The sequence below is a fragment of the Rattus rattus genome, chromosome 2 (assembly GCF_011064425.1).
Source record: "Rattus rattus isolate New Zealand chromosome 2, Rrattus_CSIRO_v1, whole genome shotgun sequence".
In the NCBI taxonomy this organism is placed as follows: Eukaryota; Metazoa; Chordata; class Mammalia; order Rodentia; family Muridae; genus Rattus; species Rattus rattus.
The window spans coordinates 172,585,061-172,606,490 of record NC_046155.1 but is presented as its reverse complement, the minus strand read 5'-3'; the positions used below and the strand labels follow the sequence as shown (position 1 = coordinate 172,606,490).

Below are 21,430 nucleotides of genomic sequence, written 5' to 3'. Positions count from 1 at the left end.
ACCATACCACACATGGCCACACATACGAGTAAATAATAATTTTAAAGGAACAAGAAATAGCAATCACGAGAGGCCGAATCCTTGAGGATGGAGCCCCTCAGGAAGTGGTGTTTAATTCTCAAGAATGACTCCAGCACTTGATCTATGCCTCAGGTTTGGCCCTCCGGTGTTACACTGTTTTCAGTCTCCCTTTCGCTGCACCCTAGTACCTGTGGGCCCCGGGTAGGGCAGGCCCAGCGTAGGGTAAAAGGCCTCTGGAAGCGAGGGGCCTGGACCCAGCCTGTGCAGATGTGGATACATCAGGCTTAACTCTGCAGGGCCATAACGGATGGTGCCTGGGGTACACAGGCCTCGCACAACGGGTGGCAGGAAGCCTGCATGAAGGAGGGCAGGCGAGGGGTCTCCAGGAGTTGTCAAACCCCACGGCAGTACTGGATCATGCTTCAGGGCCCCTGCCCTAATGACAGAAGTGAATTCCGGCCGAGGCGGAGCCGGTGGATCCGAGACCTCTTCCTCTCCACTGTCTTCTGAGCCTCTAACTTCCTTCGGGCTGGCCTCCACTTTGATGCGTTTGCCTCGGGCCTGAGGGTCCTTGTCCTTGTCCTGTTCCACAGGCACAGTCTGTTTCCGCTCAACTGGAGGCTCTTCCTCTGAAGAAGATACTTTATATGTATTCTTTGCAGAGCTCTACTGCTAAGCCACGCCCACAGCCCCTTACAGCCTGTACCCACGGAAAGGGAGAGGTCAAGATAAATGCACTATCACTGAGCCACGCCCCCAGCCCCTCATTGGGGGATTCTAGGCAGGGGCTCTACCACTGAGCCACGCCCCCAGCCCCTCATTGGGGGATTCTAGGCAGGGGCTCTACCACTGAGCCATGCTCCCAGCCCCTTAGTGATGGATTCTCCTCAGGCCAACTGTTGAGCCAGATTCTAAGCCTTCTTTTGGCTTTCCGTGTGTGAGTGAAGGTATGGCGGTGAAACATCAACACTGGCGCACTTCCTTATCACTATCATCATCATCATCATCATTACTGCGTGGGAAGGTATGAGCCAGGTCAGAAGACAGCTGTGCCGAGTCGGGTTTCTATTTCTACCTTCATGTGGGTTCTGAGGATCAAACTCAGGTCATCAGGTTTGGGTCGTTACCCACTGAGCCATCCCGGCAGCCGCATTTGTGACTGCTCTGTATGTGTGAGTGTGGGTGCACGGGCCCCATGATACACACATGGAGGGCACAGGGCAAGGCATTTTTTTTTTTTTTTTTTGGTTTTTTTTTTTGCTGGGGACCGAACCCAGGGCCTTGGGCTTCCTAGGCAAGCGCTCTACCACTGAGCTAAATCCCCAACCCCGGGCAAGGCATTTCTATTTGATGAGCATTTCGCTGGATTATTGTTCTTTGAGACAGAGACTTACTGAACCTAGAGCCCATATGTTTCTGACTAGGCTGATTGGTCAGCAAACTTCTGGGATCTACATGTGTCCGCCCCCCCTCAACACTGCGTTCACTCAGATCTTCTAAGGGTGATGGAGATCCAAACACAGGTCTTTTGTTTGCTTGGGTTTTGGTTTTGTTTTCGACACAGGGTTTCTCTTGTGTGCCTGAAACTCACTCTGGAGACCAGGGTAGCCTGGAGCTCACAGAGATCCACCTGCCTCTGCCTCCCAGGTCCTGGGATGAAAGGTGGCTGTGTACCACCACCCAGGTCACACTCAGGGGTTTATGTATGCACAGCAAGCACAGCAAGCCCTGTGTACACTGGGTCACCTCCCCAGACCCTTTTACTCTTTTTTTTTTTTTTTTTTTTGGTTCTTTTTTTCGGGGCTGGGGGCTGAACCCAGGGCCTTGCGGTTCCTTGGAAAGCCCCCTCCCACGAAGCTAAATCCCCAACCCCACCCTTTTACTCTTTGAGACATAGTCTGGCTAAGTTGTCAAGGCTAAGCTGTCTCAGCCTCCCAGTAACTGGCACTGTAGTCCTTCACTACCACACCAGCCTTGGAGGAGGCTTCCAAAGGCATGAGTGTGTCCCCAGCCCTTGCCCTTGAAGTGTAGGCATAGCGCAGTAGGCCTGCAGTTCCCAAGCCCCAGTGGTTTATCTCCCTTCGGGCACACAGTAGGCACCTCCCACAGCACCGCTAAGACCCATCCAGCCCCGACACACCAGTAAAGCCTAGACCGAGAAGTCCCCAGCTAGACCTCTACAGATAATGGAACTCTCCAGCACGTCCTCCCTTCAGCCATAGAACTTTGATGATACTGGACACATCTCCTCTGTGTTGTCCTGAGAGACAGCCACTGGCCACAGGTTTCTGGTTACAATCTGAAATATGGCGGGTAACTTGAGGATGAAGATGTTTGACGCTCCTCCTCAGCCCCCCAGACAGGGTCTCACAATGTAGTTCTGGCTGGCCTGGAACTCGCTCTGTAGACAAGGCTGGCCTTGAACCGGAGGTCTGCCTGCTACCGCCTCCCAACTGCTTTGATTAAAGGTGTGTACCCTCATGCCCTGCTTGACTGTGTTGTTTTTTGAGGTATGGTCTCACTGTGTAGCCCCCCCCCCCAGTCTAAAACTCATTGTGTAGACCAGGCTGGCTTCAAACTTACAGAGACCCGCCTGCTTCTGAGCTGTGGGAATGAAGGCTTGTCCTGAGACAGCCACTCCCCACCCCAGCGGTTTTTCATATTTAGAGAACTGTTATTCAGATTGTTTAAATTTGTTTCGTGTGTTTGAGTACTTTGCCTGTACGTGTGTCTGTCTCCTACAGACACACCTCTGGGAGCCAGGAGAGAGAGCATTAGATCCACTGGGACTGGAGTCACAGATGGCTGTGCCTCACCATGGGGGTGCTTGGAATTGAAACCCAGCCCTCTGCAGGAGCAGTCAGTGCTCTTTATTTTATTTATGTGTATGTGTGTTTTGTCTATGTATGTCTATGTACCACATAAATGCCTGATGCCTATTGAAGACAGAAGAGAGCATTGGGTCCCTGAGAACTGGAGATATGGGTGGCTCTGAGCCCTGAGAGTGCTGGGAACGAAGCCTGAGTTCTCTGCAAGAACAAGTGCCCTCAGCCAGGGACATTTTGTTTTTCTTGAGACAGAGTCTGTGTAGCCCTGACTGTCCTGGAACTCACTCTGTAGACCAGGCTGGCCTTGAAGTCACAGAGATCCTCTTGCCTCTGCCTCCCGAGTGAGACAGGGTCTCTCAATCAACACTGAGCTTGCAAATTCAGCCTCAGGGGCAAGCACTGGGATCACAGACGTGTGTTTCACACCTGGCTTTTCTTTATAAGGGCTACACCCATGTCCTCAAGCTTTCCTGGCAAACACTTTACCCTTCCAGTCATCTCCCAGCCCGAAGGACATTTAACATCAGCTGTTAATGTAAACAGTCACATGGGTTGGCTTCTGCAATGGGTAGTCCCAGCGGCCCTTCCGTCTTCCCTGGGTGTAGAATGGGAAGGGGTTAGCTTACTTGTGGGCTCTGGGCCCGGGCTGGATGACTCCTCCTGAGACACGATGGCTGGAAGCTGGAAGGCATCCAGGGGTGTTTGACCACCTTCAGCATGGCTGGGGACAAGATGATGGAGCTGAAAACCAGGGGTCTTGGGACAACAGTAAGTATAGACATTTTCCAGTATGGAACTTGTGGACACTATCCTGTGGCACTAAAATTTTCTATCAGACCTATAAACTCCTAGTTGGACACGGACACACACACACACACACACACACACACACACACACACACACACCCCTTGAATTAAACCCAAGAGCCTCCTATGCTCTAGACCTCTACCACAGAGCCACACCCCCAGCACTGGGGGATTCTAGGCAGGGGCTCTACCACTGAACACGGCCCCAGGCGCTCACTGGGGGATGCTAGGCACGGGCTCTGCCCCTGACCACGGCCCCAGCCCCTCACTGGGGGATTCTAGGCAGGGGCTCTACCACTGACCACGCCCCCAGCCCCTCACTGGGGGATTCTAGGCAGGGGCTCTACCACTGAGCCACGCCCCCAGCTCCTCACTGGGCGATTCTAGGCAGGGGCTCTACCACTGAGCCACGCCCCCAGCTCCTCACTGGGGGATTCTAGGCAGGGGCTCTACCACTGAGCCACATCTCCAGCACTGGGGGATTCTAGGCAGGGGCTCTACCACGGAACATTCCTTATTGAGACAGAGTCTCCCCAGGTTTCCCAAAGTGGCCTTGAACTTCCCATTCTTCTGCCCCAGTCTTTCTACTGGCTGGGTCCAGAGGACCAAGCACAGTTCCAAAATAAATTCCCATCTGAGTTCTCCTTGCTGTGGCAAACCTGGGCCACTGTCAGCCGTCTCGTGTTACATGGGGATCCTCTCTACCCATGTCATCGTTACCTGCGTCTCTTTGATCTAAATCACCTGCTCCCATCTCGGGTCCAAATCAAATCAGCGCAACAAAGGGGTAAATGGCACCTCCCTCTCTCCCTGCATCTCTTAAACCATGCCCCAGCCTCCTCTTGTTCTCCAGTCCCTATTTTTTCCCAGTCTGCACTCAGCGGAAAGAAGGGTTTTTCCAAAAGTACCGATTTGCCTGTGACCCCCTCCAGACATAAGACCTTCAATAGTTTTCCAGTGATCACGAGATAAAATGTCCTGCTGCCATTTACAGCCTCCCCTGCCCCCCCCCCCCACTGTGCTCCAGCCCCAAATGCTCTGTTCCTCCCTGGGCAGCTCAGGCTGTAGACCTGAGGCTTATCCGTTCTGTGCTCTCAGCTCACAACGCGTGTATGTTGCACCACTCTCGTTCTCCATGTATAGAGTCCGCTGTGGCTCCCCAGTGCTCTAGAGTCAAACTCACACTTTCCACCGGAGGCACACCACACCCTGCCTACATCACAGATATGTCTCCTCCCAACAGGAATTCCTCTCCGTATCCACCAAGAGAGGCCATTCCATACCTAAGCCTCCTAGGTTCTTTTCCCTTCATGTCTACAGAGCCCTCCCTTAAAAGCCCTGGCTGGGATGGGGAGCGGCTGCCGCGATGGGCCACCTCTCACCTGAGCACGTGACTGACCCACAGCACGTGATGCTCCCCAGCACTCTTCCCGTTCCCGGCCACAGTGGCTACAGACTGCAGCCACACGAAGCCCCCCGCACGCTGCAGCCAACGGTAGTAACCAGTCACCACCTGCCCTTTGTCCAGCACTGGTCCATCCCAGGGGAGCAGAGAGCCCAGAGGGGTGGGGAGGGTCAAGGCAGGTGGGCAGGAGACAGGCAGAGGCAGCGAGAGTGGGGAGAATGGAGAAAGACAGAGAAAGGCACAGAGGTAATCAGAGACCCAGAGGTACCCCAGCATTGGTCAGAGACCCCTCATACCCCACTTGCTGCCCCCTCCCCCGAGCCATGGCTCAGCCTCTTTGTTGCTTTGTGTTCGGAACAGCCCCCAGGAGCTGCAGTGCAAGCAGAGATTCTGGTTAGCCCTGAAGAAAGACTTCCAGGGAACAGGGAAGCAGGGTCATTCGTGTCTTTGTGGTGGTAGGTGGGCGGGGAGAGGGTACAGAAGTGTGCCTCACGGTCCAGATGGCTTTGGCGGATCCTGGTCACATCCTGTCCGTGGACAAACTGGTAGCAGCTGCGTCCCACCAGTTCTGAGGGCCCCATGTCCATATGGTCGCTCACTCTGGAGGACACAGCAAAGAAAGGGAAAGGGAGTTGGAGACATTGGGTGACTGGAGACAGCAGCGCTGGCTTCGGCGTTCCCCAGGGTCCACACCCTTTTGCAGTCCCATCCTCTGAGCCTCAGTTTCCTTCTGTGAAATGGGCATAGTAATAATATAGGTGAAGGAAAGGACGAGTTACGGGAGGCGAGAAATGGACAAGCCTGGCCAGGGAGCCGGGGCCACGCCCCCTTCTCCCAGGCACCTTTGCCATCTCCCTTGCTCTCTCTCCTCCCATAATTCCCCACGGCCCCAGACTAAAGGTCCAGGATTGAGTGATCTGCACATATCCCCAGGTTTTCAGTGGACCCACCTTCCCTCCCGCCCCTACCCCGGTACCTGCTTTCACAAGCAAGAATGGTGAGGCCCAGGCTGAGGCGAAACACAATCATGTGTCCATGCAGAGGCAGCTCAGCCAGCGGGGCTGGGGGCAGCGTGTGTCCAAGGGCTACAAGACCCAGCGCTCGGGCCCTCAGGCGTCCTGTCACATGAATGACCTGTGGAAGGTGGGGTTGTCTGGGGAGGTGGCAGGTGGGACTCCTCTGAGGCAGGAGGACTACAGCCAAGTCAAAGTTTCACTCAGTTCCACCTGATACCCATAGATCCCTTGGCCCAAGAAAAGCTTTGAGTGTCTCCCAGTTTCTGTTCTCAATATCCTGTATCCTGGGATATAGCTGGCACACAGGAGGGAGAAAGACAGCTCATACCCACCTTGTACCCCGAGGCTTTGACATTCAGACCCCTCTTGGTGAGGGTAGACTTCATTCGGACAAAGAAGGACCGCTCCTGGACCCGGAAGGCAGGGGATGCCTCGGTGGGGCTGGCTTCTGAGGCAGAACAAGAGGGAACCATTATAGAGTTTTCCAGAATCCTGTCATCTCAGAACCAGCCTCAGTGTGACCACTCCAGACAAGTCAGATGCATCTAATGGCCTCACAGGTGCACTGATAAAACAATCTCTCCTCATGGGACAGCCAGGTCCAAGGTCAGATGAGCCCCTCTTTCCTGCTCGGAAGCCATTTCTCAGTTCTGCTCCCCAGGCATCAGTTGGCCCCAGGCTGGAGCAGCCACCTGTGACCCACAGAGGACAGGCCAGGGGGCTGGGCAGTGGTGGCACAGGTCTTTACCTCAGAACTCAGGAGGCAGAGGCAGGAGGATCTCTGAGTTCAAAGCCAGCCTGATCTACAGAGTGAGTTCTAGGACAACCAGAGCGGTTATACAGAGAAACCCTGTCTCAAACACATAAACAACAACAACAACAAAACCCCAAACAAAACAAAAGAAAAAAACAAAAAAAAAAAATCAACAAAAAGAACTGGCTCCTGAAAGTTAAACACACAGCACATACAAACAATTAAAAAGATGAAATAAATGGGTGACTTGGGACAAGTAATCTGATCACTCTGTGGGGTTAGGGCCCAAAGAAACATTTAAATGTGCGCACATGCACACACACAAAGCGCTCAGACTTTTTCCCACTTCCATGTAGCAGCTCAAATTTTGGTGTGTCTTGGCCATTCTGGGGAGCCAGGCAAGTTCAGACACCCTAGTGTCACTGCCTTAAGTTGTCATGACCCGTTTCTTTTTTTGTTTTGTTTTTACAAAATCTCGTTTTGTAGAGTGTAGTATGTTGAACACAAACACCAGGATCTACCCTCAGGCTTCATTCGCTGGCAAGTTGGGGATTCCTGGAAATTACCAATCTCGGGGGTGTCCACCAGCGAGGAGGAAGACGACGAGGAGGAAGTGGAGGACACAGAAGGCGGCGTAGGGGGGCCAGTGGTTGCGGCCCTCAATCCAAGTTGCTCTAGGACCTCCGAGTGGTCCCCAGGATGGATGTAGTCGAAGACGCTGCTGCCCGTCAGCTCCACCTGCCGGTGATGGAGGGGAATGCAGGAGCGCGTGAGCGCAATAGCTGAGGCTGGACTTAGCCTGCTCGCCAACCCTCAAGCGCACTTCACACCAGGCTTGTTTTTTTCTTAGAAGTTTCCTGCTTTTTTAAATTATGGAGGGAGGAGTTTTTGTTTGTTTGGGTTGTTTGTTTTGAGACAGGGTCTTACTTTCATAGTTCTTGTTTTTTTTTTTAAATTCATTTATTATATATAGACCAAATTCATTCATTCAAATTCATTAATCTGCCTGCCTGTACCTCCTGAAATTCTGGATTAATGGCATTTGCTGCAATACTTGGTCCCTTTTGTTTTTTTATAGATAGAGGTTTTGCTAGGTAGCCCAGGCTGGCCTCAGACTTGTGGTGGTCCTTCTGCCTCAGCCTCCCAAGTGCTGGAAATTACATCAAGTCCGACAGTTTCCAATTTGGTAATGAGTTCGAGTCTTGGAGATTGGCCTCTCGGATCTCACATGGATCCCATGCCAGGCCTCCTCAGTACAGCCTCTAGCTTTCTGCACGGATCATGCTCCGAGTCCACAGTGAGCCTCTGACCTTCAGGCACCATTTAAAACTCTCCTGAAAGCTGCAAATCCAACGATGGCAATTCTTACTCAGAAATCCACCATGCCGTCTTCCACTGTCCCTCTGCTTGGGTTGGGTGACCTGTCTTCCTTTAACCTTCATCCTTCATCCTCTCTGAAGTCCTCACCACCATCCCCCTCCCTGCTCCGCCCACACAACCATCTCATCCACCTTACTTTGTCACCTACACATCTTAGTTTTTGAGACAACTTTATATAGCTTAGGCTACCCTGGAACTTCTGATCCTCCTGCCTCCACCTCTCAGATGCTGGAATTTAATGTATAGGTTTATACCTCACCGCCATGCCCGGTTTATGTAAGGAGTCCAGGGCTTTGTGGATACTAGGTGAGCATTCTATCAACCAAGGTGCAATCCTGCCCCAGCCACAATGGTTTGAATCCCAGGACCTCCGGAATGCTACACAAGCAGCACACCGCTGAATCACACCCTCACTGAGCTCAGCCCCTCGCTGGGGGAGATTCTAGACAAGCACACATAGCTGTAGAACTACATCTCTAGACCAAATTTTCATTTTGAGACCAGGTCTTGCTAAGTTTCACTGGCTGGCTTTGAACTTGTGGTCCTGCTTGAGTCCTCCCAGCATGTGTCAGACTGCGTGGGGTTCCAAGGAAGGTTGTCTGTTCTTTATGTTGGGTTTAGTGATGCCAGAAGAGAGCAAGGGCATGCATAGGCCAGGCAGTAAAGATGGCGGCCTACTGTCGGAGGTTCTTACCTGTGAGAGACCCAGGTAGATGGACACTGTCTCTGAGATGTAGAGGAATTTTCCTTCCTGGTTCAAGGCGAACACGAAGCCATCCAAGGACTAGAGACAAATGGAGCAGGTGTAGGAAGGGAACTGACTCAGGAAAAGTAGTGCTATTCCTAGATGCTACCACCAGGTGGCAGCACAAAGCAGCAGGCTAGGAAGGAAGGGCTCACCTGCAGGATGTGTCCACCCAGGTGTTGCTCGAAGACTTCAGAGACCAGAGCCACAGCGCCTCGGCGACCTGGGGCTGGGGACAGAAGGAGGAGGACAATCAGGGCCTCGTGGTCCGGTTCACTGCTCTGGGCAGCCCTTAGGGACCCAGTCACTCTTAAACTCCCAACCAGCCACTATAGAGAACCAGTTCACCGGAACGCTGTTCCCTATGGGACTGAGTGACAGACATTGAAAAGAGGGATTTGTTCACGCCCTTATTCTTTTACATACCCAAACAGAAAGCTCTCGAGTACTGCTGTTCGCAGGTCCTATACAGTACAGGCAGTCCTGGTGACGAGAACAGCGCGGACTGTCCTCACTGGGCCCTGAAGCCCAGGTTCAATGACTAACCCAAGGCTGGTGGTGAAGGCCTGTAACTCCAACTACCTGGCAGGCTAAGGAGGAGAATCAAGAACTAAAGGCCTGCCTGGGGTACATAACAGACGAGTTCCTATCTCAAACGTTGAAAAGAGGGCTGTCAATATAGATCACGATAAAGCCCCTGCCTAGAATCCCCCAGGGAGGGGCTGGGGGCGTGGCTCAGTGGTAGAGCCCCTGCCTAGAGTCCCCCAGTGAGGGGCTGGGGGCATGGCTCAGTGGTAGATCCCCTGCCTAGAATCCCCCAGGGAGGGGCTGGGGGCGTGGCTCAGTGGTAGAGCCCCTGCCTAGAATCCCCCAGTGAGGTCTGGGGGTGTGGCTCAGTGGTAGAGCCCCTGCCTAGAATATCCCAGTGAGGAACTCCGGTAGAGTACTTGTCTAGCATTCACAGGCTCTGGATTCAATCCTCTGCACTGAAGAACAATAACAAAAGACAGGGGGAAAAAAAAAACCCGAAATTATGAGAGTGAGAAGTTGGATTCTCTTGCACTGTAAGGTGGAATGTACACAAAGAGAGCAGCTGAAGAAAACGGGTTTGTGATTCTTCAACAAATAAAATGAGCTATGATGGGAGCCTCTGGCAACCACTTCACAACCTAAGAAACTGAAGCCAGGTATAGTGAGGAGTGCTGTATGGCGAGAACAGCATTACACGAAGCCAAGAAAAATCCCCCAATGCCCATCCTCCAAGAATGGATAAAAACGCAGTAGATCCCCTGGGAGGACTCTAACCTAACTGTGAAGGAGACTGAAGCCTTGATCTGTGATGGAAAATTATGAAAGCAGACAGGCACACAAGGCCAGTGATCCCACGTCTATGAAATGTCTAAAACCGGCAAATCGATGGGAACAGAAAGCAGGTCTGTGCTTGCCAGCGCTGGGGAGGTGGCTGCTTCGTGGCTGTGGGACTATGCAGTAAATAGTGTTGATTTGGATACTTTAAAATAGCCTTGTGCTGCAGAGATGGCTCAGTGGTTAAGAGCACCGACTGCTCTTCCAGAGGTCCTGAGTTCAATCCCCAGCAACCACATGGTGGCTCACAACCATCTGTAATGGGATTGATGCCCTCTTCTGGTGTGTCTGAAGACAGCTGCAGTGTACTCATAAAATAAATGAATAAATCTTTAAATAAAACCAACCAAACAAAACCAGCCTTGTTTACACAGCAAGTTCCAGGCCAGTCAGGGCACAGGTGAGACCCTGTCTAAAAGCCAGCATGGGGGGAGGTGTGGAGAACTGGCTGAGTGGTTAAGAGCACACACCAGCCGCTCTTGCAGAAGGACCCAGGTTGAATTCTTTGGCAGCTCACCTAGTCTCAGGGATTTGATGCCCTCTGCTGGCCTTTGTCGGTACTACACATCTGTGCTACACAGACATACACGCTATAAATGACATGTTTTTTTTTTTGTTTTTTGTTTTTTTTTGGTTCTTTTTTTTTCAGCTGGGGACTGAACCTACCCTGAGCAAGCTCTGCCCACTATAAATGACATGTTTTTTAAAGATTTATTTATTTATTTTGTATATGAGTACACTGTAGCTGTCTTCAGACACACCAGAAGAGGGCATCAGATCCCATTACAGATGGTTGTGAGCCACCATGTGGTTGCTGGGATTTGAACTCAGGACCTCTGGAAGAACAGTTAGTGCTCTAACCACTGAGCCATCTCTCCAGCCCCCTATAAATGACTTTAAAAGTAAGTTGTTGAAATGGTTTAGTGGGTAAATACATGTACCATCAAACCTGAAGATCTGAGTTTGATCCCCAGAATCAAACGATGCGATGAGACAAACTGTCCTCTGACCTCCACATGTATGCTGTGTCCTGCCCACACACACACACATGAACACATAAACAATATAAGTTTTTAAAAAGCTAGCTGATTGGGGTTGGGGATTTAGCTCAGTGGTAGAGCGCTTGCCTAGGAAGCGCAAGGCCCTGGGTTCGGTCCCCAGCTCTGGAAAAAAGAACCAAAAAAAAAAAAAAAAAAGAAAAAAAGCTAGCTGATTTTACTTTGCATAAATTTCAGATGAAAATTTTAGTTTCTTTGAAATAGTCTCAATAAATAGCCCAGATTTGACTCAAATTTACCATTCTCCTGCCTCAGTTTCCTGAGAACTACACTTACAGGGATGCATCCCAAGACCTGAGTACAGGGTTTCAGCTTTCTTTTTTCAGTACTGTGGATTGAACCCAGAATCTTGCACATATTAGGCAGTTACTTTCCCACTGAGCCACGCCCCCAGCCCCTCACTGGGGGATTCTAGACAAGGGCTCTCCCACTGAGCCACGCCCCCAGCTCCTCACTGGGGGATTCTAGACAAGGGCTCTCCCACTGAGCCACGCCCCCAGCTCCTCACTACGGAATCCTAGGCTGGGGTGCTGGCACTGAGTTTGTCTCCTGCTGATATTTTGTATAGTATAGTATACCATAACAGAGACATATATAAAACAGAGTAACTTTCGCAGAGATAAAGACACATACAAAGGAGAAACTTAGAATTTCAGAGAGACATACATTCTGAGACAGATGTCCCCCACCCCCAGTCAGGACTCCTGGATGCCATCCACACCACCCATTGCTGTAGTAGACGATACCCTACCCCCGCACCCCAAAAGAGATCTGAGCACTCTGTCAGTGACCTTCCCTCTGTTAGGCTGAGGGCCTGGGGTCACCTCTTCCTCTTGTGTCCTCTTTAAATGGGTTTGCTGCAGGGGCCTGAATCCCTAGACTACCAAGCATCTTGGGAGCGTGAGGAAGGAAAGCAGGGAGTGAAGTGGGAGTGGTGCTGTTCCTGGGCAGGCCCTGCCACCCCTGTTCCTCAGGACTCCCCCAAGTTGGCCAGGCTGTCAGAGTCTATCCCAGGCCTCCCTAGATCCACCCCCCCATCTGACTGTTGTTTCTCCTGCTTCCTCCCCATCTGAACCTCCAGGAACAATAAGTGTGGGGGGGTGATGGGGACCCCTCCCCTGAAACCCAGCTCCAAGCAGCCCCGTGACAGGCAGGAACAATGCTGCCTGCTAATTGTGGCAATTTTCCCCTGTCATTTTTGCTAATTCCTTCATTTTCCCTCTCCGGGGATCAGCCCGGGTCAGACTGAGCCGCTGCAATTAACAGCATTAATGGGCGTGCTGGGGTGGGGGTGTTCAGGGGGAGAGCTTGGGGACCTGCTGCCCCGCCCCGCAGATGACCCACCCCTGCCTCAAGGATCCCCAAGGTGTGCTCAGGATTGCCGACTGATGTCTTGGTACCCCCATTTTCTACCTCCACAAACCTACCCGCTCCCTATTCTTCCCACCCACAGCCCCCGTCCACGTCCCAACTCAACAGGTGTGTTCCACCTTCACAGCTGCCCCCTCCCTGGAAATCCGAAGACCCTGAAAACCACCTATTCAGTTAATCTCTTATTCAGCTAATAAACATTTGTCAGGCAACACTGGAGTGGGGGTGGTGGGAGACTGAGGTGGGTGGGGAGAAAGGAAGTGGGGAGACCCATGCGTGGAGAGCGGGTAGGCTTAGAGAAGGGAGGACAGGTAAGATCCCTACCAAGTTTCAGGGGGTTCTCTCCCTTCCCATCCTATGAGTCTCCTGTCTTGTGTCCTTAGTGAGTGGAAGGGGAGTCGTCCTAGCACTCAGTCGTCTGTCAGCATGGGGTTCGAGTGATGCCCAGGGGACCTCAACCTGTTGTGAGAATTACCTCTCTCTCTCAAGACAGTTTTTTTTTTTTTTTTTACTGTGTAGCCCAGGCTGTCCTGAAACTCACACTGTAGACCAGGCTGGCCTCGAGCTCACAGAGATCCCCTTGCCTCTGCCTTGCCCCAAGTGCTGGGAGGTGTGCATCCCCACTGCCCTGCTGGGCGCTCACCATGCACCCCCACTGCCCTGCTGGCGCTCACCATGCATCCCCACTGCCCTGCTGGCGCTCACCATGCAGCCCCACTGCCCTGCTGGCGCTCACCATGCATCCCCACTGCCCTGCTGGCGCTCACCATGCAGCCAAAGATGATCTCGCACTCCAGATCCCCTCTCTTCTCTTCTTGCACACTGGGGCTGCAGGTCTGCACGGCGCCTGGTTTGTCTAGTGCTGGGGGCGAAACCCAGGGCTTCCTACATGCTAGGCAAATGCTCTACCAACCGAATCCCAACCCCGACCCCATGCTGAGGGCAGCTGGGTTTTGTACACCAAAGGCCTCCAGGGCCACAACAAAGAAGAATACAGTGGTGACTAATACATCACCAGGAGAAATGCTAATGTGCCAGTTTAGAACATCCTAAGAGTTTCTGGGGTTCCCTCTTCCTCCTCCTCCTTGCTTCCCCACTTCCTTTCTCAGTTTATCCCCCCATTCTCCCTCACTGTCTCCTTCTGCTTCTAGCCTGCCCTTTGCTCCAGTCCTCTGCCTGGCCCTTCTGCCCCCTGACTTCTTCACTCCTTCAAGTCTCAGTTCAAAGGTCACTTCCTCCTGAGGTAGTGTCCTACCTGGAGACTAAGACATCACCTCACCCGACCACAGTTTGTTGAGCATTTCCTGCATTCCCCAACATTGTTTTAGCTCAGTGAACAACTGGGGGAGAGGGCTGGGGAGATGACCCAGCTGGGAGAGCATTTGCTACGAAAGTGTGGAGAACTAACTCGAGTCCCCAGAACCCATGTGAAACATAGCAGTGAGCACTGTAACTCATTATTCCTACTGGGAGATGAGAGACGGCGATGGAAGACTCCCTAGGAGCCTGTGGGCCAGCTGGCCTGCCCTGTGCTGCACTGACCAATAAACAGACTTAGCTCAAGAAAAGGAGGAAGGCTAGGGTTGACACCTGGTCACACACACACACACACACACACACACACACACACACACACACACACACACACACCCACACACACACGCACACACACTCCACAATTCTTGCACACATACATGCTCGCATGCACATGCACACACTTATAAAGAATAATAAAAGGACTGGATGGATGTTTCAGCAGTTAAGAACACAGACCTTGCGGGGTTGGGGTTTAGCTCAGTGGTGGGCTTGCCTAGGAAGCGCAAGGCCCTGGGGTCGGTCCCCAGCTCCGAAAAAAAGAAAAAAGAAAAAAAAAAAAAAAAAAAAAGGCTGGAGAGATGGCTCAGGGGTTAAGAGCACTGACTGCTCTTCCAGAGGTCCTGAGTTCAATTCCCAGCAACCACATGGTTGGCTCAGAACCATTTGTAATGAGATCTGACGCCCTCTTCTGGTGTCTGAAGACAGTGATAGTGTACTCATATACATAAATAAATCTTAAAAAAAAAAAAAAAGAACACAGACTAGAGGAATAGCTTGGTCCCAGAACCCAGCTTGGGTGGCTTACAACCACAGGTAACAGCTGCAGGGGATTCAACACCCTCTGGCTTCCAGCAGCTGCACACACATGGTGCACATATACACATACAGGCACAAACACATACACACACAGTTTTTGAAAACTTTAAAACACAGAAAAAAGAAGCCAGTGGTGACATATGCCTTTAATCCCAGCACTTGGGAGGCAGAGGCAGGAGGATCTCTGTGAGTTCGAGGCTAGTGTGGTATACAAAGCGAGTCCAGACAGCCAGGGTTGCTTACACCGAGAAACCCTGCCTCAAAAAGTAAAATAAAACAAATAATGCCCCCCCACACACACACACACTCTGAAGCTCCTGGATAACCGTCATGTTTTATAGATTGAGGCTTAGAGGCGGGACCGGAATCCAAGGTGGGAGCCTGCTGTGTAGTCAGGGAAACAGGCCTTCTGGGTAAGCAATCCTAACCCAACCGGGCTGACAAGGACACACCATCCTTCCTGCCATAGCTATCGGAGGGGCCCTAGGCCTGGTTACTGTCTTGTATCAATCAAGGCCTCAGTTCTCTTCCCAGAGAGAGAGAGAAAGAAGAAGGGAGGGGGGAAGAGAGAGAGAGAGAGAGAGAGAGAGAGAGAGAGAGAGAGAGAGAGAGAGAGAGAGATCACTCCTTATCACACAGTGTAAATCAAATATGCTCCGCCCCTCTCGCCCTGTCTGTCCGCATGGGTCAACAGACTCGGGAAGAGTTACCACTGTCCAGTAATAAAAATCACAAATTAACTAAGTCTGTTTCCTTAGGGTCCTCATCTTCCCTGCTGGTGGGGATGAGAGCCAGAGAGGTGGCTCAGAGGGTAAGAGGACTGGCTGTTCTTCCAAAGGACTCACCCACATGGTGGCTCACAAACGTTTTTCGAATGCAGTCCCCAGGTATCCAATGCCTTCTGGCAGCCTCCCTGGGCACCAGGCACGAAAGTGGTGCACAGACATGCATACAAAAAACATCCTTGTATAAAATAATAGTGAGCTTAAATACAAGGGGATGAATGGGAATTCTAAAAGAAAAGATAAAAACAAAACCAAAAGCAAAACTTGCCTAGCCAAAGCAGTTAAAAAATTGGCCCTGGGGTTCGGCTCAGTGGTAGGCCCTAACATGCAACTCGAAAAAAAAAAAAAAAGTGAGCCAAGGCAGACAGATGTGGTGGAGTTTAAATTGAATCCCAGGAGCAGAGGAAGGCAGATTTCTGTGAGTAGAGAGTTCTAGGCCATCTAGGGCGGCACAGAGAGACCTTGTCTAAAAATAAATAAATAAAAAATAGATAAAAAACCTTAAATCCAAGGTCACTGAAATGGGTCAGTAGGTAAAACTTGCATACACACGCGCACACACACACACACACACACACACCCCACACCCCAAAAAACTTTTAGGGGAGTCGAAGAGCTGGCTCAGCAGTTAAGAGCACTCACTGGCTGCTCTTCCAGAGGACCCGGGTTTGATTCCCAGAATCCACATGGCAGCTCACAAGTGTGTGTAGCTCCAATTTCAGGGGGATCCCGTGTCCCCTTCTGGCCTCCGTGGACACCTGTGGACAGGTGCATTCAGGCAAAACACCCAAACACGTAAAATAAAAGCCTCTTAGAAGATGAACCAGGTAGCCGCCATCTTTCCCCTTTGGCCCTCGGTTTCCCAGGGCCTCCCGTCCAGTCTTCAGAGAGCTCCTTTGTGTGTAGATTAGCAGGGGCCTAAGTTTTTGGATCTGGTTGTCTGGAGACTCGATGCTGAGCCACCCACGCGCGCTCCTGACCAGGTGGGCATTGTGGAAGTAGCCGAGAGACAGCCCGGGAGCTATGACCAGCGTGAGACTCTATCTCTTGAAGCTTCCGGATGCCCCTCCAAGTGTTGGGGGGCTGGACACCGCCAGGGCTCTCTCAGCCCCCCTTTCCCTCCCTGGGGCTCCAGGACAATAGACAAGATGTTTATCCCCCGCCGGCACACATGTTGTTCGCTGTAATGACAGTAATCAGCCTCGCTAATGCGGCATTCTCTCAGCGCCAGTCAATTCGCCTAATTACCGCCTGGGAAGCCGGATTATTTAAATTTAAATGGTGATTTATTGCGGGGCTTAATCAATGCTATTTTCTCTCCCCCCACCTCCTCTCTGGATACCAGGGCAGGAAGGGAATAGGAGCCCTCTCCAACCCCACTCTAAGGACCCCACTCTTCCGGAGTGTGTGTGTGTGTGTGTGTGTGTGTGTGTGTGTGTGTGTGTGTGTGTGTGTGTGTATGGTTTCTTCACCTGTGACCATATATAACACTTTCGCTGTCCTGTAATGCCAATTAAGCAGGGATAAATAAACTAGAATGGTGAAAGTCTAATATTCTAGGCATCAGCAATCTAAGGTGGGAAGAAAAACGAGATATTCATGTATATGTTGACATCTTACATATTCTACATTTTTACAAATTATAGATTACAAATTTTCCCTTTCTGTGTTACACCTGCGTCTACAAGGGACTCTTCACTTCATTTTTTTTTTCTCCTTCTATTAATCTTTTTTGAGCCCAGGCTGCTCTAGAATTCACTATGTAGCTAAGAAAGAGCTTGTTACAATTACAGGCCTGTGCTTCTGTGCCCCCTTGTTGGAATGTGTTTGTTTGTTTGTTTGTTTGTTTGTTTCTGAGAATGGGTCTCTTCCTGTAGCCCTGGCTGATCTCGAACTCCATATATAGGCTGGACCTAAACCCACGGAGATCTGCCTGCCTTTGTCTCTCAAGTGCTGGAATGAAAATGCCACCGTGCCTGGCCCCTTTTTCTTTTTGTTTTGAGACAGAATCTCATTGTGTGGCAGAGGCTGGCTTCATATTCATGGTGATTCTCCTGCCTCAGCCTTAGGAGCACCAGACTGAGGCAGAGGAGGACTCTGGTCTACTGTGTTCCTGCTAGGTCCTGGGCACTCACAATGGTATCACACATGGAGTTGACTCTCCACAGACAGCAGGCTGACACAGGCCGCATAGCGAAGGCTGCCTGGCCCTTTGCAGGGAGCTCCAGTTCATCAGTTTCTGGTCAGACTGATGGGTGGGAGGACGGTGATGGTCACTCCTGTTTCTTCTTTCTCTCTCTCTCTCTCTCTCTCTCTCTCTCTCTCTCTCTCTCTCTCTCTCTCTCTCTCTTTCTTTTTCTCTGAGACAGGGTTTCTTCTCTCTGTAGCCCTGCCTGTCCTGGAATTCAGTCTGTAGACCGCTGGCCTGGAACTCACTGAGATCTACCTGCCTCTGCCTCTGCCTCCTGAGTGCTGGGATTAAAGACAGTGCAGCACAGGAAGAGGGGAGGCACCTCCCTGGGGCCGCAGAGCTGGGGTGGTGGTGGTGGTGTCGGGATGGACACACAGCTAACGTCACCAAGGAGAACCTTCCTGATGACCTGTCATCCTCCCGGGGCCATCTTGTTACCTCCTCACCCCGAATAGGAAATTCAGGTCCCCCCCCCGCCCCCCGTTTTCTGCATTCCCTGGAGCTCCACAGGCCCATTCAGGAGCCAATCCTTACTAGTTGAGTGGAGGCCTTGGGGGGTTGTTGGGGGTGTTGGGGGGGGTGCACTACATAGTTGGAAATCTCTTTTGTGGCAATACTGGTTCATCTCGTCTAATAAATATAATAGCCTTTGCTGTGTGTGGTAGCACACCTGTCCTCCCAGCATTGAAGATCCATAGGCAGGAGGATCCCAAATTCAGGGCTAGCCTCTACTACATATCAAATTCCAGGTCAGGCGAGTCTACAGGAGGCACTGTCTAAAATTCAAGAGCCAAGACAGGGTGGTGGTGCTCACCTTAAACCCAGCACCCACAGGTGCCAGAGGTAGGTGTGCTGGAGGCCAGCCAGGTGCACATATCAAGTCCCAGGCTAGCCTACAGAGTAAGGCTGTCTCATCAAACGACAACAATAATAACCACCACCTTTTCTAGTGATACAGATTGCCGCCAGGTTCTGACTTAGGTCAAAAGTTTATAAAACCCTCAACTTTTTGTCCCCTCGAGAGCGTAAGTTACCAGTTAAGAAACCACAAAAAGTCTGGTGGACTCCCCAGGAGTCCGGCTTTCTCAATCCTGTCCCCAAGGCTGGGAGTGGGGCAGCAGAAGAGGATTGGCAACATGAGCATGCGCACTCACCGAGGCCAGCCGGAGGCCCGACGGCCCGCAACCCCCAGGGAGGTGCTCCCAGAGCCGCAAACCGACGCAGGCGGAGGTATGTGACGCTAAGACGCACTATGGACGCCTTGTCCAGCTGGCTGGAGATGGCACCGGGCAGAGGGAGCAACTTGGCCAGCTCGAAGAACTCGAGATTTTCCTTTCCGCGCCGCCAGCGCGCCGCGTTGCGGGACTTCTCTTTGCGCTGCGCCTGCAGGCTGGGCGGGCGGCGTGGAGGAGGTGTCAGTAAAAGGGTCCTGGAAGCGTGGTCCCAGCACTTCAGGACGTGGGGTAGACCTGAGTGCGAATTCTACATCTCTGCTGGCTTTTGAGGACAGGGACAGAACCTTTATTTATTTAATAACAACGATAGTAATGATAATAATAATAATAGTTATTACTACAGTATTTGCGGTACTAGGGTATGAACCCAGAGCCTATCACTGAACTACATTCCTCAGGCTTGCTTTTGTTTTCTGCTTTTTGTTTTTTAGAGACAGGGGCCTCACAATGCACACCAGGCTGGCCTTAAACTTAGAGAGAGATTAGCTTGCTTCTGCCTCGGGAACACTGAGATAAAAGGCGTGCATAACCACGCCCGGCTCTTGTTTTTGCCTTGAGATACAGTCTATTTTGCCCAGGCTGGCCTTGAACTGGCGAGCCTCCTGCTTCTGGAGACAGAACCTTCTCCTTGTCGGGGGTGAATTCGGAGCTGGGGAACTAAAAAACAGAACTCAGCAATAAGTGAGGGTGACGAAGTCTAGACACAGGGTCAGGGCACCGACCCGAGGATGAATGTCATCTGAACGGCTGTGAACCCCCCCTCCCAACCCCCGCAGGCCTTCGGTGGGAGAGGCCATTTAGGGGCAGATTTGCTCACCAGGGTCCGGGAGGGGCCTTGACCATCAGCCCGGGCAGGAAATCCCAGGGGACGCCGGCTCCACGGCCTCCCCCGCACTTGACTTCACCTCGGCCACCGCTTCTGGGATAGGGGGTCGCCATCTCGACGGGGACTCGAGAATTCAGGCGCGAAGGAGTCGCAGGTGGGGCTCAGTTCCCTGGGGGAAGAATGTCTTGGGAAAGTGAGGTGCGTGCGTGTCCCCAAGGGTCAAACCAGGAGCTGGTTTGGATGCCTTCCTCAGTTTCCCCTTCCTGGGAAGCCGCGGTTCCCACCCTGGCGCTCCGGGTGAGGACGTGCCCCGCCGCCGCCTCCCCCGCGCGGCCCGCCAGCGCGCCCGCCTCACGCCCGCGCCGGGCCGGCTCCCGCATACCAATGGGCGCACGCGGCGCGCATACGGATCGGACCGGCCCGCGCGCTGCGTGCCAAGCATGCCCAAGCTGCGCTCGGGGCGGGCGCCTCGCCGGGGCCCAGACACTCCAGGCTCCGTCCCCCCCAAAGCTCCCAACATCCGAAGGATCTGTCCCCCAAAGCCATCCCCAGAGTCACACTCCCCAGGTCTGCAGCTGCTCCCACTTCCTAGCCTGGGCTAAGGAGGCAGGGAGGACAGATGGACCCCACCCCAAGTCCTGCCCAGGAAGCACTCAAGCCCCTCGGGGTGGCGCCACCTGACCCGGTTACTAAATATTCCCAATCTACAACTTCCTCCCTAAAGACCAAGGCGTAAGACCATGGTCCAGGACACCGCTGGTCACCGTGACTCCAGGATGGACGCGATACTCGGGGCCCAGGTACTGGAATTCAGATCCTCTAGAACCAGGGACGTGTCCATCTGGTTCTTTCCTCTTCACAATTAGGCGTCCGGAGCGATCATGTCCCCAGCATCCAGGTGGCCTCCAAGCCTTACCAAATCGCACTGACGTCTAGCTCCCTGAGCCTCTGTGACCAGGACCCCAACAACCATGCACCACTCTCTGGATCCCGGCGGTATAGTTGTCCGGATGCTGTGGCCTCCAGGTCGGCCTCCAGGTCACCAAGAGTCTCAGCCCCACATCCCAGCAGGACCCAGAAGTCTCCATTCCCTCCCGCCAAACCTTCAGGCGTCCCGCACCCGCAGGGATCCCGACAGGGTTACCTGGCCTCTGGGCGCGCTCAGGGCGCGGCGTGGGGCCGGCCGGGTGGCGTGGAGGGACCGCTCCATAGACCCCGGGGCGCGCGGGCTGGGGAGCCCGGCTCTCGGCGCCCACGGCGGCCTCGCAGACTTAGAGACCACGGACAGCGGCAGCGAGGGGCGGTGCCTGCTTCGCTCCGCCCACAGCGGCCCCTGCCTGCTGGATAGATCCTAGGCGGGTGTTGGCCTGGTGTGTCTGAGTACCCTCACCCTCTGACCACATCAAGAGGCTCCAGCGTCAGCCTCTCTCCACCCTGGAGTCCCACCACGATCGCCAAATTCAGTTACACACCCCCCGCCCCAGGGCAGCCCCTTGGGACTCTTGGGGCA

General features: G+C 52.7%; 1 protein-coding gene across 1 annotated transcript; it reads right to left on the bottom strand.

Moving 5' to 3' along the window:
* Nucleotides 1–23: 23 nt before the first annotated feature.
* Nucleotides 24–21,172, bottom strand: Npas1 (neuronal PAS domain protein 1). Its single transcript, XM_032894375.1, has 12 exons — nucleotides 21,065–21,172; nucleotides 19,912–20,089; nucleotides 19,014–19,249; nucleotides 9,112–9,185; nucleotides 8,906–8,995; nucleotides 7,398–7,569; nucleotides 6,410–6,525; nucleotides 6,038–6,195; nucleotides 5,555–5,661; nucleotides 5,039–5,186; nucleotides 3,476–3,570; nucleotides 24–650 (listed from the first exon to the last, which is right to left on the bottom strand). The coding sequence occupies exons 2-12, from the start codon at nucleotides 20,031–20,033 to the stop codon at nucleotides 181–183; spliced, it is 1,788 nt and encodes a 595-aa protein (XP_032750266.1). The 5' UTR covers nucleotides 20,034–20,089; nucleotides 21,065–21,172; the 3' UTR covers nucleotides 24–180.
* Nucleotides 21,173–21,430: the final 258 nt, after the last annotated feature.